This window comes from Colobus angolensis, unplaced genomic scaffold, assembly GCF_000951035.1.
Source record: "Colobus angolensis palliatus isolate OR3802 unplaced genomic scaffold, Cang.pa_1.0 Scaffold10, whole genome shotgun sequence".
Taxonomy (NCBI): domain Eukaryota; kingdom Metazoa; phylum Chordata; class Mammalia; order Primates; family Cercopithecidae; genus Colobus; species Colobus angolensis.
Window position 1 is genome coordinate 22,135,258 of NW_012110919.1, and position 17,218 is coordinate 22,152,475.

Consider the following 17,218-nt stretch of genomic DNA (forward strand, 5'->3'; position numbering starts at 1 on the left):
ATACAAAAATTAGCTGGGCGTGGTGGTGGGCACCTATAGTTCCAGCTACTCTGGAGGCTGAGGCGGGAGAATCGCTTGAACTTGGGAGGTGGAGGTTGCAGTGAGCCAAGATTGTGCCACTGCACTCCAGCCTGGGTGCCAGAGCAAGACTCCAACTCAAAAACAAACAAACACACACACAAAAAAACTTTCATTCTAGCAAGATTATATTGACCTTAGCAAGATACGACTTCTAAAAATAAACGTATAAAAACACAGCATTCATGGTGACCAAAATGTGCATCCAATGAGTAATTTGTACTGCAGCAAATCTTAAGATTGCCTGCTTGTTCTCCTCTCCTCAGTCCACCCTCCTAATACTCAATGGCCCTAGAACAGTGAGAGGAACATGGGGCAGATTTGAAACCAATCTAAGCCAAGCTGGTGAGTAAAATCCAGCTAACCCTCTGATCACGCTGAATCTGTGTCTTCACTTACTCTGGACAGCCTCCTGAGTGGGGGACTGTACGAGTCTACATCTGTCCATTCCACCTCTCAATCTGAAGGGCAAGCACTAGAGAAGATATGTGGTGTTTGTGGGTCAGTAATCAAAACTTGGGAAGGCCTGGAATCCCAGCACTTTGGGAGACTGAGGCAGGCGAATCACTTGAGGTCAGGAGTTTGAGACCAGCCTGGCCAACACAGTGAAACCCTGTCTCCTCTAAAAATATAAAAATTAGCTGGGTGTGTGGCATGCACCTATAATCCCAGCTACTTGGGAGGCTGAGGCAGGAGAATGGCGTGAACTCAGGAGGCGGAGCTTGCAGTGAGCCGAGATTGTGCTACCGCACTCCAGCCTGGGCAACAGAGCAAGACTCCATCTCAAAAAAACAAAAAAACAAAAACAAAAATTGAGAAGTGATTTCATTATGGTAACTAGCAGGTATGGAACTGGGCTCCTTGAGGGGCTCATGGAGCTGGTGAATGAGCAAAGCTCTATCAGATGGTAAACGAACTTCTGCCAACCTCAGCAAAAACACCCTTATCCCACCCGCTCCCTCTGCCACACCTACCTAACTTGCCAGGGAAAGGTCAAGCAGTCAGTCTGTTCAAGAATATAATGACTAGTTTACTGTTCTCTTGTTCACCAGCCCTGAACAACTGATGTGTGGGCTGGTCCTCTCTGGGAGACATGGTATGTGATACTGTGCTAATTGGGTGGCTAGAAGAAAAAAGGAATATGCATTTTTAAGTGGCATTTTAGAATTGTTTCAAGAGTTGCACCAAATATGCATTTTGGCTGAATGAGTATTAAAATCAGTATTTGGTGGTCATAGCTAAATATTGCTATTGAGGAACTGGTTGGAACACAATAATGAATTTGAAATTCGGGTCTCACTCTATCACCCAGGCTGGAGTGCAGTGGCACGATCTCAGGTCAGTGCAACCTCCGCCTCCCAGGTTCAAGCGATCCTCCCACCTTAGTCTCCCAGGTAGCTGGGACCACGGGTGTGCGCCACCATGTCTGGCTAATTTTTTGTATTATTATATTTTTAATAGAGACGGGGTATCACCATGTTGCCCATACTGGAAAAAAATTTGATACCATTTAATCATTACAATCATCAGAATTCTCCTAAGTTTGATGCTGGGCTGGTATGCTACCTTTTTTTTTTGAGACGGAGTTTTGCTCTTGTTCCCCAGACTGTGGTGCAATGGTGTGATCTCAGCTCATCGCAAACTCTGCCACCCGGGTTCAAGCAATTCTCCTGCCTCAGCCTCCTGAGTAGCTGGGATTATAAGCACCTGCCACCACCATGCCAGGCTAATTTTATATTTTTATTAGAGACGGGGGTTTCTCCATGTTGCCCAATCTGGTCTTGAACTCCCGACCTCAGGTGATCTGCCTGCCTTGGCCTCCCAAAGTGTTGGGATTACAGGTGTGAGCCATCGTGCCCAGCCGATATGCTACCTTCTTAGCACCACCCGTTGCTTTATTGCTCCTGAGGTATCTGCACGTTTGTAATACTAAATAGATGCTCACTTTTATCTGAGGTTGGTGGAAGGGCAAGTTGCTTTCTGGCTGGTCCTACCACCAAATTGGTTGTTCCATGCCAATAGCAAGGTAAGGACTTACGTCTTCCTTCTCAATTCCTAGACTTTGGGCAGTGCCTCAGGATGCCTTCTGAGATGCACTTACAAGACTTGCCATACTGATTCATTCCCAATATTTTAAAATTCTTACAAACATTTGTTAGTTCAAGAGTATAAAGTTCTTGAACTTATGCAACATTCTATTTCCCTATTTTATTACTGCAAACTTTGTTTTAACTTTTTTTTTTTTTTGAGTCTTGCTCTGTTGCCCAGTCTGGAGTACAGTGGCACAACCTTGTCTCACTGCAACCTCCGCCCCCCGGGTTCAAGCGATTCTCCTGCCTCAACCTCCCGAGTAGCTGGGATTACGGACATGTGCCACCACACCCAACTGATTTTTGTATTTTCAGTAGAGATGGGGTTTCACCATGTTGGCCAGGCTGGTCTCAAACTCATGACCTCAAGTGATCCAACCACCTCGGCCTCCCAATCACACTGGGATTACAGGCGTGACTGATTACAAAATTGTTTACATGATTAACTGAAGTGCTTTAATCCTCTAACATATTTATCTTTCAAATAACTGACAAATTTTCTACATAATTCTCACAACTAAAATACCTACCTGTGTTTGAAATTATTGGGATACTTGTAATACATCTAGATGTCAAGCCCATTGGAGCGACAGCAGCTGCTGTGCTGATCAGGTAAGACGGCAGTCATCTCTGTGATCATACAACTATGAACCACGCGCTAATTCAGGAATACACTAATGCAAGTACTCATTCTATTTGAGTCGTAGGCTGAAGGTGTTGATAGTCCATCATTTCCACTCTTCTGAAGCTCATACATCAGCCAGCATGAATGAAAAGTGGCTTCTGCCTATGCCTGGATCAAGATTTCCTAATAAAATTCCTGTGTGTTGCCACTGGTTTAAATCTTAGGACTATTCATCGGTCTTACACGAGGGCTGATGTTTCCGGAATGCTTGTGAGTAAGGCAAGTTGTAGATGTTTTGGTGGGCTAATCCTCACAATCCCATCGGTAAGTATTCTAGTCATCCCCCTGTGGGTGAGAGAAGGAAACCAAAGCCTGGGGCAGAGGGTGCCATGTTCTTCTAGTGTAGGCTTATGTATACATCAGATTTGCAGGACTGAAAAGTTCTCATTCATCAAAACCACCCCTGCAGATTCAAGTCAGCCAGTACGTGAGGTTGAGTTTTGGGTCTTTTCCTCAAGATACGAAAATGGAGACATGGCACTTCAAACCTATACTAACCCACTTCCTGGAAGCTTTCTTTAATGGCTTCTACAGACCCAAACATAAGGAAGACATTCCTTCTTTGTTCTGATGCAGATCCTCAGCTTTGTCCCCTCTACTACTAATTCCAGGCGATACCTGGATTACGTGGCCCTTGTCTCCGTGTCTCAATTCACACGGCGAGTCTGCAAACTGCCAAATAAACCTAAGGTTTTTCATGCAGCACTTCCCTGCAATGGTTCCCTTGTGTTTTCTGGCATCATGATGCCTTAACTTCATAGCTTTTATCTTCACTTCCCAGCAAACTGAATTCCCTTTCAAACTCTCATCACAGTCCCACATTGAGAAACATGACTGATATTCCTTTCCATCAGTTTAAATTCTGTGCCTTCTTCATGGCTCAGCACTCGGTAATTTTTTCCTAGTCCCTGTGTTCCATATCCCATTTATGTGTGTTACTTGAGAACTCTGGCCTTAAATCAAGGTACTTCAAGAACAAGGGTTGTATGTGAGCATCTGTGCCGTCCACTGCAGCTAGATGTGGGCAGGCCTAATTTGTGTACCAAATCAGCGATTTCAATGGGAGGGTATTACATAGATGACGGAGCGACTAAGGCTGCCTATCACCTGCCTTTCTGCATGGTTTTGTAATGGTGCTGTCATCTTGTGACCAGGAATACTTGACAAAAATAAAACAACTATTTACTAGAATAGTATCACACTAATAATGACAACTTCCTCTTTCCTAGTTATTCCTTTTGCGTATGCTGGAAACATCCATGATGCTATTCCCTTATGCAGTAAATGCTCAGACATACTTAGCTATCCATGGCTTGGTATCAGGTCATAAGAGAGCCGCAAAGCAAAGGCAGGTGACACTTCAAACTCAGCCAACCAAGATGTGCAAAGACACGAAAGAACTGGGATCGATAAGGCAACAAAAAGCAAACATTTAAGCAAATACCACCGAGCTGAGCATTCTAAAGACACCACACAACTTCACTCAAGATTCACGTGACAGCTACTGCTATGGACGTTTCATAGCTAGGAACAGTGGCTCAGCATTCAGGTCACTCACTCAAATTAGGTAGGAGGGGCCAGGACTTGGGTTATCACACACACCTCAAGTTCTACTGTCACACAGATTTCAAATTGAGTCTCTCCTAAGGATCTCAGGTCCAAAGACTAATCTTGTCTTCTACTTGACCAATCAATGTTCCTTAAGAAAATTTTAAGCCAGATACCACACTCCAATAATGATATAATCCAAGTAGAGCAGCTCAATTTTACAACTTCACAGCATTTTGAAATCCTAGTGTCAATTCATTAACGTTCAGGATATAAAGATGGGCAGAATTTGCCTTTGACACAATTATTATTCATTTTTTTCTCCTATGGTCAAAGAAGTCTGGGAGAATATTATGTAAAAGTGAAACAGCACAAGTTTGGATATTGTCAATGTGGAGCAGGAAGGTCATGAGGTCCCCCTTCCCTCTTTGATGGGAGCAGGGCAGGGTGCAGATGCCTCAGAACCGGAGCTTGTTAGCAGAAGGGAGTCCACGGCCCTGTGCTCTTCTGTGTCCTTCAAACAGTTCCTCACTAGGTCCTTTGCCAATGCCCTCAGGGAGACCACTTTGTAACAGAAAAAAAAGCTTTCCAAATGACATGCTCTTCATTCATTTTTAGCGTACCTCTGAGAAATTAAGATACATACTTGTGACAAAATATGACGTGATACTGTGTTCCATATAAACCAGGGAAGGGGGAAGAGATCAAAGAACTGTGCATGAAAATATAGGTGGCTGACTCAGAATAATGAAGTGAGCTGCTTTCAAACTCGCCACTAAGTTCAAGTGAACCAGACAGTAAGAAAACTATGGACACAGATTAATCCCCATCTCCCCAAACGGCAGAGGAGGATCATTCCACCTCATCACTCTATTACACGAATAGGTGTCTCCAGGTTACAACTCGAAGAGTATTAGTATCTGTATTATAATCCATCTTTGGAAAACAGACTATATGAAAGAAGACAAAACCAAAATGCAACTGTGTGGTTTCCAGAGCAATTTATTCAGGAAAATCTATTCAATATGCCATCAACAGTTCTCCTGTGTGTATTGTGCTGATAAATAGACACTGAGAGGATTTAACAAGTTCATCATTTAATAAGTCTGAATTCATTTTCACCACATGGTATTGTACACAGTCATCTGCTGAAACAGATTTCTTTTTTAACAGATCTTAGTTTAAAAAAAGTCATAGATACTGTGAGTTCTGTATAAACTGGTGGACAGTAAGTTAGTTCCTTTGTTTTAACTTATAAGCCTCAACTTCACCGCAGAATAAAGAATGTAGGCCAAAGAAAGCATAATCGGTCACTCGTATAGAACAGTATTGTTTCTATAATTTGAAGCTTTCTGAATGGACGGGTTCAGGCCTGATGCAACTGTAAAAAGATTACTTAATGAATAGACTATATGGAAATTGTACAAAATGTTATTACCTTTAATCATTAGTAGCTTAAACAGCACTATATCACTAATTGCTATTCAAAATCAAAAACCTGTTTTTGAATCCCCGAGAAGGCAGCATGTGTACACAACCATACCACCTTGTACTTAGGGGTGTGCCAAAACGTAGTTCAACAGAAACTTTGGCTTTAGGAAAGAGTCACAAATATTTAAAAGAATGGCTTTAATCGTCATTTTAAGTATACGGTAGGGGAAAAGTGTGCTTTAATTAAATATACATCATACCAGTGATGCTGGCAAGGTTGAAAGTTACTCCTAATGTTGATAGCTATAAAAACTAGTTTGTACATAACAAGACAATGAGAGGAAAAAGCAATCCCTTTGAAACAAAATTATCAAATAAAAAATGTTCACAGTGGTTTGTATCAACAGTATGCATTTTATGACAAGAACATGTACAGATTCGGAGCACCCTAGGGCTCTCTTTATGTCCTAAAGAAAACGAGCATTTACATGATTATGGGTTGTACTGAATTTAAAAAGATCAACTGTACACTTACTCCTTAGACAGGATAAACTGTCCTGGGGTGTACAGCTTTAACACTATCATTAAAATTGTTTGCAAAAGAAGAGAGAATTAAAAAAAAAACACTTTTCTTTTTGGAGTGAAGAGTCTTTCATTCGCTGTTATAACCAGCAAATGCCATTCACTAAATCAAAAACGGAAGGAAGGGCCCCCACAAACACAGATCTATCTGAGCAAGCTGACCAGTACACATTACAGTCTTAAAAATGAAGGTTATATACTCTATGTTACAAGTCCCAACTAGGCAGTGTCAAAATGACATCTATTTCTTTGCTTGCTTTGTGATCATACCCCTTGGAGGCGTTACAGGTCTCGTGGCATTTGGCTTCTTTTTCTCTGCAGGCTTTAAAATCTGGAGAGATTCAAAAGACATTTCATTTAGGAAATATACTCAACCCCAAATCTTAAAGAGTCCTTAAATTTCATTCAGATCTTTTGTTCAGATGGTGTTTACAACTGCCCCAACAACTGTAAAAGCCTCCCTAGCATATTAACACAAGCTAAGTTGACATGTAAACATTTAGTAATTAATGCTATGATGAAGAGATAAAAATCTATGATCTGGACAAATTATTTTGTCTCTGAGTATAATGACAATCTTCTGAAGTCTACACCTGGTAATATCTTTAGCTATTCCTTCTGATATAGGGGAGAAAGTTCTTTACAAAAGTGTTTCTCCAACCTGCAGGGGATTCTTGCACAATCTTTGGAATTTTGAAAGCTGCAAGTTCTCTCTGACAATTGGTTAAAAAAAAAAAAAGAAAGAAAGAAAGAAAGAAAACAAAAAACTGTTTTAATTCATTTACCTGATGACTGCCACATGATTTGGTGGCTGTATTTATGTTTATGACTAGGCTGGCTTGAAGTTGTACAAGTTTATCATAATAAGCAAATGAGAAAAAGGCTGAGGCGGATTCTAAATAATGCTTTTGTGCCAGCTGAAGGCTAAATGATGTGGTGGTACATTAACAGAAGTTTTGTGGAAGTTAGACTAGAGGGCAGAACTAAGTAAACACATAGCACGAGGCACTCAGTACTTTTCACATGCAAGTTGTGATTTAATTTTAGCTGAACATTACATTGTCATTATGGTTTTAGATTTACAGTAAAACAGCCATAAGCATAAGGAGCCAATATGCAATGCAAAAAAATCATAATTAAACACTGGGAAAAGGTGCCATAATTAATTTTTTCTTTTACAAGGTATCCATACATTATTCAGCTATAACACACACTGGTTAAGGGAAAACAGAAAACAGCCTACTCAGCATAAATGAACACTAGGCGAAAAGTAGCAATTATATTTTTCAACTAGCAAAGTGCAAACATAGTAAAAGGAAATAATGTTGAAAGCATGCTCTACCTGAAAAGAACACATTAGTGTTTCATCCACACTCATCATGGCACCTGCATTGTCAAACTCTCCACAATAATTGGGCGCAGAAAACAGAGTGACCAACTGCCTCTTTGCAAAAAATTCATATCCATCTTCAACCACCTTCAAGAGAAAATTTTTTCAGTATAAATAGGTGCAAATATTAGGTGAGTAAAACCATGTTTCAGTTTCCCATTGAGCCTGATATCTTGTGTTCCAGAAACACTTTGTATAAATAAGCAATACCTACCCACCAAAATCAACAAGGAGAATCTGTGCTCACACACATGCTCTTAAGTGTACATGTAAAATTCAAAATCAATACCTGATGGGCTCTACATATAAGATCCAAATCATGCTTATGGAGAAATTTTGCAACCACTTCTGCACCAAATGTGAAGGACACTCCTCTGTCATTTTCACCCCAGCCTAAGACATCTTTATCGGGGTCAGACCACAAAAGATCACAAAGAAGACCTTGATCTGGTACATCAGTTGGTCGCATAATTCGCCGAATCTGCTCCATAGATTGAAGATCTGGTGATAAACCTATTCAATGAGGAAAAGAAAAATGAAGAAAGCAAAACTTTTAAAAGGATTATTACCCCTTCAAAAGTTCCATTTGTCTACAGAGAAATTCAATAATCCTGACACAAAAACTGAAATCTGATTATATTTTATTTACTTTTGGTTAAAAGAAAAAAAAACACACACAGAAAAAGGACAACTGGATACACACTAGAATTACATGCAGTAATGCATGGGGTGCTGTAGGTTTAAACAGTACATGGAGGCAGTTATATTATACAGAACACTGTAAAATAAAATCCAGTGATTTAAAAAATTCTTCTGTGGGCTTCCCCAGTTGATGACAATAATGAGCGATGTTATGATTGATAGCTTATAATGACTGAGCTGAGAAGATAAGGATGCTCAGTGAGAGGTAGTTCTCTAGGAAACCTGCACTGTTCACAGACCATTAAAATCTACAAGAGCTTATTGTATCGAGTTACAATATGGGATGCATATTATAAGAGTTAAAAACCATGTATCCAACTCTACCAAAACCTGTGTAAGTAGAGAAGCACAGAGATAAAAGACATTATGTTGGCTTTTTGATGGCTAATTTCACACCATACATGAAAAGAAATTCTCTTTGCAATTACTATTTTAATCACATTATAGAAAGCACAACCACTGAGCAAAGAAAAATAGCTTATACAATATGTATGTATATATTTTTAGAGATAGGGTCTTGCTCTGTTGCCTAGGCTGGAGTGCAGTGGTGCGATCATAGCTCACTGCAGCCTTAAACCCCTGGGCTCAAGTGATCCTCCCACCTCAGCCTCCCAAATAGCTACGGCTACAGGTGCGCAACATTACACCTGGCTAATTTTTAACACTTTTTCTAATGACAGGGGTCTCGATATGTTACAGGCTGTTCTCATATTCACGGCATCAAGCAATCCTCCCATCTTGGCCTCTCAAAAGTGCTGGAATTACAGATGCGAGTTACTATGCCTGGCCAAAATAACTTAAAATCCAAGTCAGGCCGGGTGCGGTGGCTCACGCCTGTAATCCCAGCACTTTGGGAGGCCGGGGCGGGCGGATCACGAGGTCAGGAGATCGAGACCATCCTGGTTAACACGGTGAAACCTCGTCTCTACTAAAAATACAAAAAAAATTAGCCGGGCGCGGTGGTGGGCACCTGTAGTCTCAGCTACTCAGGAGGCTGGGGCGGGAGAATTGCTTGAACCCGGGAGGCGGAGCTTGCAGTGAGCCGAGACTGTGCCACTGCACTCCAGCCTGGGCGATAGAGCGAGACTCCGTCTCAAAAAAAAAAAAAAAAAAAAAAAAATCCAAGCCAGAGAAAGTTCTGAGAGGATTAAAAACAAACAAGGGAAAATCTATTCACATCTTTAGTGTTCTAGAGGATCTCTGGCACAGCAAATTACATATTGTTCATTTTACAGTTAAAAATACTTTTCTGAGCTGGGCATGGTGGCTCACGCCTGTAATCCCAGCACTTTGGAAGTCTGAGGCAGGATTTTTTGAGCCCAGGAATTTGTGACCAGCCTGGGCAACATGGTGAGAACTCATCCTTACAAAAAATAAAATAAAAATAAACATTTTCTGCTCTATTTTCAATCCTGATTTACAGAGTCTAGAATTCCCTGTAATAAATCAGTTCCTTAAGATTTTTATCCAAGTAATCCTGGCTGTATCAGAGTGACAGGGCAATGCAACACATCAACAAAGGAGAGTGTTCTGTCAGAGGAAGTCATCCCAATGGTAACTCACAAATGTTAAAGTGTTCATCCTTTGGAAGGGATCAAAACCTATCTGGAACAAAAATCAGCCCACCTACCTCCATGACAGCAGAATATCTTCTCATCCACGATGGCTGCTATCGGTAAACAGTTAAAACAGTCTGTGAAAGTTTTCCATAGTTTAATGTTGTATCTTCTTTTACCTGTGATTAAAAAGAGAGTATTACTGTCCTGTAGGCTCATTCTCTCAGGATTAACTTCCCCCAAAGCGAGATTCTGGGTGCTTTTTAAGCAAACGAAACTATGTTTTTATTAAGAATCTTAATAAAACCGTCTTATTTTAACACTCTTTTTAAATAAGAGCTGGGTGTGGTGGGTCAGACCTGTAACCCCAGCACTTCGGGAGGCTGAGGTGGGAGGATCGCTTGAGCCCAGGAGTTCAAGAACAGCTTGGGCAACATAGTGACACCCCATCTCTTTAAAGAAAGACTCTCCTGGAGGGAAGGGGTTTAGGAGAGACACATCTGATCTAAAAGCAATGACTTACATTTTCACATGAAATCTTTTTAAATTCCATAGAAGTATGAAACCAGAATTCCAGATTTGATAATGATTAAGGATTGCCATCAAATCCCAGGAATTATCTGGTAGCATCAATTCTGTCTGAAATCCAGTATGCTTTGTCCAATCTCACTGCAGCTAGTTCCCTACTTCTGAAGGCAATTACGAACTTACACGTGGGCATTACGACCTTCCTTCTGAGGAAGCCTGAGTTAGCACCCATCCCCCATGTACTCCCCTCAACAACCTAAAGATACCAGAGGATCCCCAGCCCTCAGTGCTCTAGCAGGAGGCACAATGACCACACACACGGCAGTGGTACCTCTCACAGGCACTACAGGGCATTTGTTTCCAACACTGCACAGACTCCACATGCTCCCACAGGCCTGATGTCACAGGGTGGTCATGTTCCCTCACCAGCACAGGCATCCACACACTCTGGAGTCAAAGTGCAGTTCTGACAGAAATATGCCACTATGCACTGTTTCTACAGGAAACTGATGTTCTGAGTTTAAAACCTACTCACATACCTTGCAAGAACAAATTTCTCTGGATTGGTTGAGGACTGTCCAATTGTCCAGATGCCTTTGTTTCCTGTACCTTACTATACTAAGTACAATCTTTAAAAACCAAGAGTTTGGCCAGGCGGGGTGGCTCACACCTGTAATCCCAGCTGTTTGGGAGGTCAAGGCGGGCAGATCATCTGAGGTTGGGAGTTTGAGACCAGCCTAACCAAGATGGAGAAATCCCTTCTTTACTAAAGATAAAAAAATTAGTTGGGTGTGGTGGTGCATGTCTGTAATCCCAACTACTTGTGAGGCTGAGGCAGGAGAATCGCTTGACCCTGGGAGGCGGAGATTGTGGTGAGCCTTGATTGTGCCATTGCACTCCGGCCTGGGCAACAAGAGCGAAACTCCGTCTCAAAACACAAACCAAACCAAACCAAACCCAAGAGTTTGTCCTTAGTCTCTTGCTGGGGACTACAGGGACACTGAAAGGTTTAAACCTGTACCTCTCCTTTGAGAGTTAGGGCCAGCCCAACAACTGACCTGAACCACACTTCCCACCCTGTAATGCAAATCAAGCAGTCTAGGGAGTTTAGCACAGGGCTTGAAATGTAATGTAAATTCAACAAATGTTTGCCTTCTCTCTGCAGAGAAGAGTGTTATCTTTTCTCCTAATAATTTCTGGTTTCTCAATGACTGGGTCTAACTCTATGGTTCACCCTGTTGCGCATTTCTTTAGAGGCTACTAACTCCTTCACTGGAGGAGTTCTGAAAGTTCAACAAACTCCTCCCACCAGGCTGAGGAGGCTGAGGCAGGAAAACTCCTTGAACCTGGGAGGCAGAGGTTGCAGTAAGCCAAGATTGCACCATTGCACTCCAGCCTGAGCAACAAGAGTGAAACTCCATCTAAAAAAAAAAAAAAACCAACAAACTCCTCCTTACGAAAGGCTGATGGGCAATCTGCAAAAACACCACCTCCCATGTCCAACAGCACTACTACTACTACTACTACTACCACCACCACCACAAGATGAGTATCCTTAATCCAAGATGCTCCAAAATTTGAAACTTTTTGAGCACTCACATGATGCTCAAAGGAAATGCTCACTGGAGCATTCTGGATTTCAGATTTTTGGATTAGGGATGTTTAACCAGTAATTATAACACAAATATTCCAAAATTTAAAACAAAACAAAACAAAACAAAAACAAAACTCTGAAACCTGCAACACTTCTAGTCCCAAGCATTCCAGGTAAGGAATACTTAACCTGTATTATAAGAACAGGGCTGCTGTCTTAGCCCCCCAGTGATAGTGACTTCCTCTTTCCCCAAGGTCAGCTTCACTTCTGGATATTTTTTCTTTTTGAGGTGGGGTCTCACTCCGTCACCCAGGTGGAGTAAAGCAATGTGATCTCGGCTCACTGCAATCACGGCCTCCCGAGTTCCAGGGATTCTTCTGCCTCAATCTCCTGAGTAGCTGGGACTACAGGTGTGCATCACCACACTTAATTTTTATATTTTTAGTAGAGATGGGTTTTCACTATGTTGGTCAGACTGGTCTTGAACTCCTGACCTCAAGTGATCCACCCACCTTGGCCTCCCAAAGTACTGGGATTACAGGCATGAGCTACCATGCCCGGCCTTTGATTCTTTAGTTATGCCACAAACTCCAGTTTCTTCTCTTGCCGATTTCTGCTGGCCTCTCCATCAAAAATCAGTTTGTTTCCTCCTTTTGCCTCTTAGTACTTTAAGCTTGGGGCTGTCTCTTTCTCTTCTCTCTTCATTTCTTCCCTAAGGCCACCTCAGACCACTAGGAACATCTGGGTTCTGAAAGGGTTAACCAGGGTAATCGTCTAGCTTCCAAATCTTAAGATTCTGAGCCATAACCTGTAATGCTGTTTCCCATTACTGTACATCAGACAGCTCCGGTAGCAGAAACGGATCAACAAACACTCCTGTTTTACCTAACAACATACACCTCAGCCTTTCCATCACATTTGCAAAATTTAAACAATAAAAAAAAGAAATGGTAGTATAAAGTACTTATGTACCTGGAAAACAGGCAGTGGTTTTTCAATTGTCCCATGAAAATCAACATTTGAATATAACTTTTCATTTTAATAAAATTAATATATATTATATATATATTAAATGTCTGCAAGCCTTCAACCAGAAGCCACCTATGTCAAGGGCACTTTTATGCCCACAAGTAGACTGGATGGCAAATTATATCTGCCTGATGGGAGAGAGGAAGCTTGAACACAAGATCTATAAACGATGTTGATGATCAAACAGGAGCCGAAACTGATACCAACCAACACTGATCTTCTAAGTCATTTTAAAGGCCTCTGCATTGAGTAGAAACTGAAATTGATGCAGCTAGTATCATTACATTAGGATAGAAGTCACAACAATGAGGTCAACTGGATTTGAATTCATCAGTGCAAACATGGAAAGTATTTGCTGGGCTAACAGTTACGTAAAAGGAACCCTTTCTTAACTCAAGAGTAACACTTGGAATCAAGTATCCAAAACACAATGTTGGCTGGGTGTGGTGGCTCATGCTTGTAATCCCAGCACTTAGGAAGGCTGAGGTGAAAGGACTGCTTGAGCCCAGAAATTACAGGTTGTAGTAAACTATGATCCCACCTCTGCACTCCAGCTTAAAGGCTCTGTCTCAAAAACAAACAACAACAACAACAACAAAAAACCCACCACATCTGCCTTGTATTTCACTACCTAAGGAGTAGTAACTGGCTTACTGGTACTTCTTTGACACAGAATCCCTGTTAATATCGAATATCTTTCCTGTACAGGTTCAATGGTATCAGTCAGTCCAGAACCCACAGAATTTTTGTCCCTGATGATTCCTGCCACCCCATCTTACCAGCTGGATCTCAAGGACACAGACCAAGCAAACATCCAGTTGTGGGAAAGGGTGGTAGTAGAAGGGCTCAGTCTGTGAATATAATCTTTCTAGGATGCACTTCTAACAAATGGGCTAGCTCACTACATCTATGTGAATTGAGATGGAAAAACACATCTGGAGACTCTAAGTTAGGATGTGGTCTAGGGGAGGGCCACAGGGACAACACTTTGCTGATCTCCCTATAATCATATTAGCAAATGCCAACTACCTGAAGTTCCTTAACCACCCCTTCACTCCAAACCTGAAACCCCTCCTGGCAGAAATAAGCACAAAAGGAAAGTGAAGGTAAAGATTCAAAACCTTTTCTGACATAAAACCCTTTATCAAACTGATTATTTTCAAAGTTTTTTTTTTTGATACGGAGTCTCACTCTGCCACCCGGGCTGGAGTAGAGTGGTGTGATCTCGACTCACTGAACCCGACTCCCGGGTTCAAGCGATTCTCCTGCCTCAGTCTCCCAAGTAGCTGGGACTACAGGCATCTGACACCATGCCTGGCTAATTTTTGTATTTTTAGTAGAGACGGGGTTTCATCATGTTGGCCAGGATGGTCTCGATCTCTTGACCTCATGATCCACCTGCTGTGGCCTCCCAAAGTGTTGGGATTACAGGCGTGAGCCACTGCGCCCAGCCTATTTGCAAAGCTTTAAGAACTGTGTTTTGTCAATAGTCAAATCAAAGTGCACCTTTAAATAAACAATCCAAAATGAGTCACAAAATGCGTAAAATACTGTAAAAATAATTCAGCACATTTTAGTTTTAGGAAAGTTATTGCCATTCTTCCTGGGTGCAGTTATGCCAGAGGAGAAAAACTGTAATAATTTCAAAAACTAATTATTTACATATTGCAGGATTCCATTTGCATGCAATGTTCTCTAGCGAAGACAAAAAGTAGATTAGTGGTTGCCTGGGGGCTACAGTGAGATGGTCGCATAACTATAAATTTACTACAAATCACTGAATTGTATACTTTCAACAGATTAATTTTATGGAATGAAATTACATAATAAAGTTGCTTAAAACTATTTGGAATGGTTCTCAGATTTCTACCAAGAATTAAGTTATCTGTGAATACAACAATTTACATCTTAAAGAAACCACTACCATGATCATTACTTCCTAATCTGATCATCACATCATAAAAGAATCCAAGACCTTATTTTATTACAGTGGCAGTTTTCTTTTTCTACCCAAGAGAGAAAAAACTGGCTGGGCGCCATGGCTCACGCCAGTAATCCCAGGACTTTTGAGTGGCCTAGGTGGGCAGATTCCTTGAGTCCAGGAGTTTCAGATCAGCTTGGGCAACAAGGTGAAACCCCATCTCTTCAAAAAAATACATGAATTAGCTGAGTGTGGTGATGCATGTCTGCAGTCCTAGCTACCTGGGAGGCTGAGGCAGGAGGATCGCTTGAGCCTGGGAGGCAGAGGTTGCAATGAGGTAAGATGGTGCTACTGCACTCCAGCCTGGGCAGCAGAGTGAGACTCTGTTCCCCCACCTCCCCTAAAAAGCTAAGTTAAAAACAAGTTGATGAAATAGAAAACATGAGAGATGATACCACTGCATCTAAACTCTCACAATTCCTAACAGAAGTATGTGATAATTGTTTATGATAAATATCTTAATTTCAATAACTTCCTGAGATATAGAAAAGTACTTACATTCATCATAAAATCCATAAATTCTGTTGATGCTGGCACATTCATGGTTCCCTCTGAGAAGAAAAAAATTCTCAGGATATTTGATTTTGTAGGCCAGTAAGAGGCAGATCGTCTCCAATGACTGCTTTCCCCTGTCTACATAGTCCCCAAGAAACAAGTAGTTGCTTTCTGGCGGGAAACCACCGTACTCAAAAAGTCGCAGTAAATCATAGTATTGCCCATGGATGTCACCTAGAAGCAAGAATTTTGTTACACAGTGTTCCCATACTTACAGCTCAATCCACTAACAAAGCTTTGGAAAGAAATTCTTTAAAAATTCATTGTACAATGGCATTGACCTCTACTAATGAGAGTTTAATTGGACAGCCAACACTAAGTAATTTCCAATCTGGCATCATATTTAATTCAATTGAGCTTAATAAAATTTTTAAGTATATGTGTATGTCCAGAACTTCACACAAAATTCAACTAATTAAGAATTTATTCTGTGGAAAGGGTTATTGTGTCCAGGCATGCCTTCTTGCCAAGTAACATGGTATTCCTTTCAGGATGACTGATCAATATCAGATCTCTGATAGCTCAGTCTCTGGGTACTGTGTCAGCAGAACTGCTGCACTTCTAGTGAGCCTTGGCCCCGTCTGAACAAAGCACATACACACATACACACGACCCCCACCCCCCACCCATCAATGCATTTAGCTTTCAATTTCTCCCTGCTAGATAATGCCAAAGAACATTTTACTTTTAAAAACATGAACACAAAGTTTTATAAATGCAAATATGCTATAAGAATATATTACTCAAATGAAAAAAGTTTAGTTTTACATTGAGTTAAAACACAAATTATCTGCTTCTATTATGCAGAAAACAGAACCACAAAATCAACATCAAGGAAGTTCTACTTTTAGTTATAACCAGTGTTGCTTTAAACTTAAAACATATTCCTATACATCCATGTAGTTCAGACCTTTCCTTGGCTCTCCATTCTTAGTTTCATTTTTTCTTCTGCAATGTTTATTCCTCCAGCAAAATATTTTTTTAAAAAATCTGAAGTATATCTAAGTAAACTAAGTCCATTAGAGGTATTTATTCTAATGCTACTATTTAACTTAATTTTTAGTAGTTCCAAGCTATTCACAAACAGGAGAATGATTCAGCTAGCTAATACAAGGTCATCAACATATTCTTGACTCAGTTAATCAATCACGTAACCAAAGATAACTTGTGTGCCCCAAACTTACCACATATTTTGAGTGGTGCTTCAAGTTCTAGTAGGATAGGCTGACTGAGAAAGATTTCACGAGATTTTAAACACAGTCCTCTGATTTCATTCTCCTGAAGCTGGACATTCTTACCAGGCTTGGACCCTCTCACTGCAGAGGAGAAAAACCGCAATTAGATTAGTCTAATGAAGCCAAAACACAAAATACAAGGACGGGCGCGGTGGCTCAAGCCTGTAATCCCAGCACTTTGGGAGGCCGAGACGGGCGGATCACGAGGTCAGGAGATCGAGACCATCCTGCCTA

At 41.1% G+C, this 17,218-nt stretch overlaps 1 protein-coding gene across 1 annotated transcript in view; it reads right to left on the reverse strand.

Moving 5' to 3' along the window:
* Positions 1 to 5,385: 5,385 nt before the first annotated feature.
* The window catches only part of PPP1CC (protein phosphatase 1, catalytic subunit, gamma isozyme), a 24,380-nt gene continuing 12,547 nt past the window's right edge, over positions 5,386 to 17,218 (reverse strand). The window contains exons 2-8 of the mRNA XM_011936509.1: positions 16,934 to 17,065; positions 15,693 to 15,923; positions 10,137 to 10,241; positions 8,094 to 8,317; positions 7,757 to 7,891; positions 6,685 to 6,745; positions 5,386 to 5,782 (exon numbers count right to left, since the gene is read on the reverse strand). Of these exons, the coding sequence (XP_011791899.1) occupies positions 5,712 to 5,782; positions 6,685 to 6,745; positions 7,757 to 7,891; positions 8,094 to 8,317; positions 10,137 to 10,241; positions 15,693 to 15,923; positions 16,934 to 17,065 (959 nt within the window). The 3' untranslated portion in view covers positions 5,386 to 5,711. The remainder of the gene's footprint in view (positions 5,783 to 6,684; positions 6,746 to 7,756; positions 7,892 to 8,093; positions 8,318 to 10,136; positions 10,242 to 15,692; positions 15,924 to 16,933; positions 17,066 to 17,218) is intronic.